The sequence below is a fragment of the Carlito syrichta genome, unplaced genomic scaffold, assembly GCF_000164805.1.
Source record: "Carlito syrichta isolate Samal-C Ts95f unplaced genomic scaffold, Tarsius_syrichta-2.0.1 Scaffold288286, whole genome shotgun sequence".
In the NCBI taxonomy this organism is placed as follows: Eukaryota; Metazoa; Chordata; class Mammalia; order Primates; family Tarsiidae; genus Carlito; species Carlito syrichta.
In genome coordinates this window covers 42,607-46,025 of record NW_007232382.1, presented here as the reverse complement: position 1 = coordinate 46,025, position 3,419 = coordinate 42,607, and the positions used below count along the sequence as shown (strand labels likewise).

At 52.8% G+C, this 3,419-nt stretch overlaps 1 protein-coding gene across 1 annotated transcript in view; it reads left to right on the top strand.

The window, feature by feature from the left end:
- The window catches only part of HDAC5 (histone deacetylase 5), a 21,613-nt gene that overhangs the window by 17,170 nt on the left and 1,024 nt on the right, over nt 1-3,419 (top strand). Inside the window, 3 exon segments of the mRNA XM_021710202.1 lie at nt 2,806-2,939; nt 3,218-3,302; nt 3,407-3,415. Of these exon segments, the coding sequence (XP_021565877.1) occupies nt 2,806-2,939; nt 3,218-3,302; nt 3,407-3,415 (228 nt within the window).

The following is a 3,419-nucleotide window of genomic DNA, read 5'->3' as shown; positions in this document are numbered from 1 at the left end:
CCACTTACCTCGGCCTCCCAAAGTGCTGGGATTACAGGCTGAGCCACCGAGCCCGGCCCACACCTTTAATTCTAGCACTTTGGGAGGCCAAGGCGAGAGGATCACTTGAGCCCAGGAGTTCGAGACTAGCCTAGGCAACATAGCAAGACCTTGTCTCTACAAAAAATCAGAAAATGAGCTGTCAGTCCAGGTACGGTGGCTCAAGTCTGTAATCCTAACCCTTTGGGAGGCCAAGGCGAGAGGATTGCCACAGCTCAGGGGTACGAAACTTGGGCAACTTGGTGAGGTTTCGTCTTTACAATAAATCAAAAAATAAGCTGGGCGTGGTGGCACACACGTGTAGTTCCAGCTACTTGGAAGGCTGAGGCGGAAGGATCGCCCAAGCCCAGCAGGTCAAGGCTGTGGTGGCTATGAGTGTGCCACTGCACTCCAGTCTGGGCGACAGAGTGAGACACCAACTCAAAAAAAAAAAAAAAAATGAGCTGTCAGCCAAGCACAGCGGCTCACACCTGTAATTCCAACACTTTGGGAGGCTGAGGTGGGAAGATTGCTTGAGCCCAGAAGTTTGAGACCAGCATGGGCAACATAGGCTTGTCTCTACAAAAAATTAAAATATTAGTCAGAGGCTGGACACAGTGGCTAATGCCTGTAATCCCAAAACTTTGGGAGGCCAAAGGGAGAGGATTGCTTGAGCCCAGGAGTTTGAGACCAGCCTGAGCAACATAGTGAGACCTCGTCTCTATATAAAAAAATCAAAAAGTTACCAGAAGCGGTCATGTGTACCTGTGGTCCCAGCTACTCGGGAGGCTGAGGTGAAAGGTTCAACAGAATCCAGGTCAACGCTGCGGTCAGCTGTGATTGTGCCACTGCACACCAGAGTGAGACCCTGATTTAAAAAAAAAAAAAATTGACCAGGCATGGTGATGCATGCCTGTAGTCCCAGGTACTCAGGAGGCTGAGGAGAGATCACTAGAACCTGAGAGGCTGAGGCTACAGTGAGCTGTGATTACACCACTGCACTCTAGCCTGGGTCACAGAGACCCTGTCTCATTTTTATTACTTTGTTTTTTGAGTCAGAGTCTCACTCTGTTGCCCAGGCTGGAGGGCAGTGGCACACTCACGGTCACTGCAGCTTCAAACTGCTGGGCTCAGGTGATCCTCCTGCCTCAGCCTTCCAAGTAGCTGGAATTACAGGCATGCGCCACCATGCCCAGCTAAGATAGGGAACATTATTAAGGCCTGATATGCAGAGCAAGGGAGGCAACAGGAGGGTTTTTTTTTACCTGGGATTCCTGTCCTGGGGTGGGAGGCAGGGAACAGTGATACTGTGATGGGGCGGAGGGAAGACTTGGACTCATCTTGGTAGCACCCCCACTCTTCTGCCTGCCCTGGCCTTGGGGTGCCCTCAGGGGAGGAGGCGTAGCAGAGACTGGAGCTGTAGGATGGAGCTTGTTGACACCTGGTATGTGACCACATGCCACCGGGGCATCTTGGATAGAGTGTTTCGTTCGTTACCATTACTTATGGATGTATTTGGGCTTATATAAGGAGAAGACCCCAAAAATCTGGAATTAATTTATAAAAAGTTACGTATTCTTACATGTTTAAACTTCAGTCACCTTCAAAGTACTCTCTGACTGATGTAATACACCTATCGAGACACTTTCCCACTGCTCGAAACATTGTTTGAACTCGTCCATTTTTTTTTTTTTGAGTCAGAGTCTCACTCCGTCGCCCAGGCTGGAGTGCAGTGGCACGCTCATGGCCACCCCAGTGTCGACCTGCTGGGCTCCGGCGATCCTTCCATCTCAGCCTTCCAAGTAGCTGGAACTACAGGTGCGTGCTACCGCGCCCGGCTAATTTTTGATTTTATTGTAGAGACAAGGTCTTGCCAAGTTGCCCGGGCTGGTCTTGAACCTGCGGGCTCAGCAATCCGCTCACCTCGGCCTCCCAAAGTGCTGGGATGACAGGCTGAGCCACTGAGCCCGGCCCGGATGCGTCCATTTTGATGTCTTTTAGTGCTTCTGCCATTTTTTTGTTTTGCCTCTTCCACATTGGCAAAATGTTTCCCTTTGGGAATTTTTTTTTCATCTGGGAAGTCTCTCGGGGAGAGACTGGGCGAATAGGGAGGCTGGGGCATGGGAGTCTTTCTGTTTTTGGTTAACTGAACAGGCCAGGCACGGTGGCTCAAGCCTGTCATCCCAGCACTTTGGGAGGCCGAGTCGAGAGGACTGCCTGAGCCCATGGGTTTGTGACCAGCCTGGGCAACTTGGCGAGACCTCATCTCTACAATAAATAAAAGAATTCGCTGGGCAGGGTGGTGCGTGCCTGTGGTTCCGGCTACTTGGAAGGCTGAGGTGGAAGGATCGCCGCAACCCAGCAGGTTGACGCTGGGGTATCTGAGCGTGCCACTGCACTCCGGCCTGGGCGATGGAGTGAGACTCCAACTCCAAAACAGAAACTGCTGAATTCTCAGCTTGGTGTGGGGCAGGTGTGTTGTAACGGTGGAGGAACCGGTCACCTCTTCACCATAACTTGGGGTGGTGCTTCTGCAAATTGATGCACAACGCTGACTGGGCCACCGATGCCGATAGGTTCCTAGAACACTTACCTAGTGGGAGAAGCCTATATTATAAGGAGCCGCCCTCCAAAAGATAATTCTGGTTTTTTGTGGGCTACCCCCATATCTGTCATCTTATTTTGTGCTGTCTGTCCCACCTCTTGTGTTTTTCTCTTTATTCTTACTACCTCTTGAGTGGATTTATTTTTACTATTTTGTCCTCCTTTCTTCACCCTTTCCCAAAGGTTTTGGCCACTTGACCAGGCAGCTGATGACACTGGCAGGGGGCCGGGTGGTGCTGGCCCTGGAGGGAGGCCACGACTTGACCGCCATCTGTGATGCCTCTGAGGCCTGTGTCTCAGCTCTGCTCAGCGTAGAGGTGAGGAGTGAAGGTAGCTGGGAGGTAGGACTGCAGGCCAGGGGGATGAGCAACCAGGGATGTCCTCGTCCCTGGGTCAGGGAGCACCAAGGGCCCCTTGGAGAGGCTTTTCCTGGTCCTCAGGCTAGTGGGTGGCCAGGAAGGGCTTTCTGAGCAGGATTTCCTCCAGAAAGGCCATGCTTGCTTGTTACAAGGGAGGTCTGGGCTGCGTGGGGACAGTTGGAGGGCAGCCATCACCACCCTGCCCCCCACCTGAGCCTCCTCTTTCTCCCTGCCAGCTGCAGCCCTTGGATGAGGCCGTCTTGCAGCAGAAGCCCAATGTGAATGCAGTGGCCACGCTAGAGAAAGTCATCGAGATCCAGAGTATGCGGGGACAGGTGGAGGGACCAGGCCTGTGGATGCCAGCTCTGGGTGGGCACACGGGACTACCTGCCTTCCCTGAACCCCCACCCGTCCCTCATCTGCAGGCAAACACTGGAG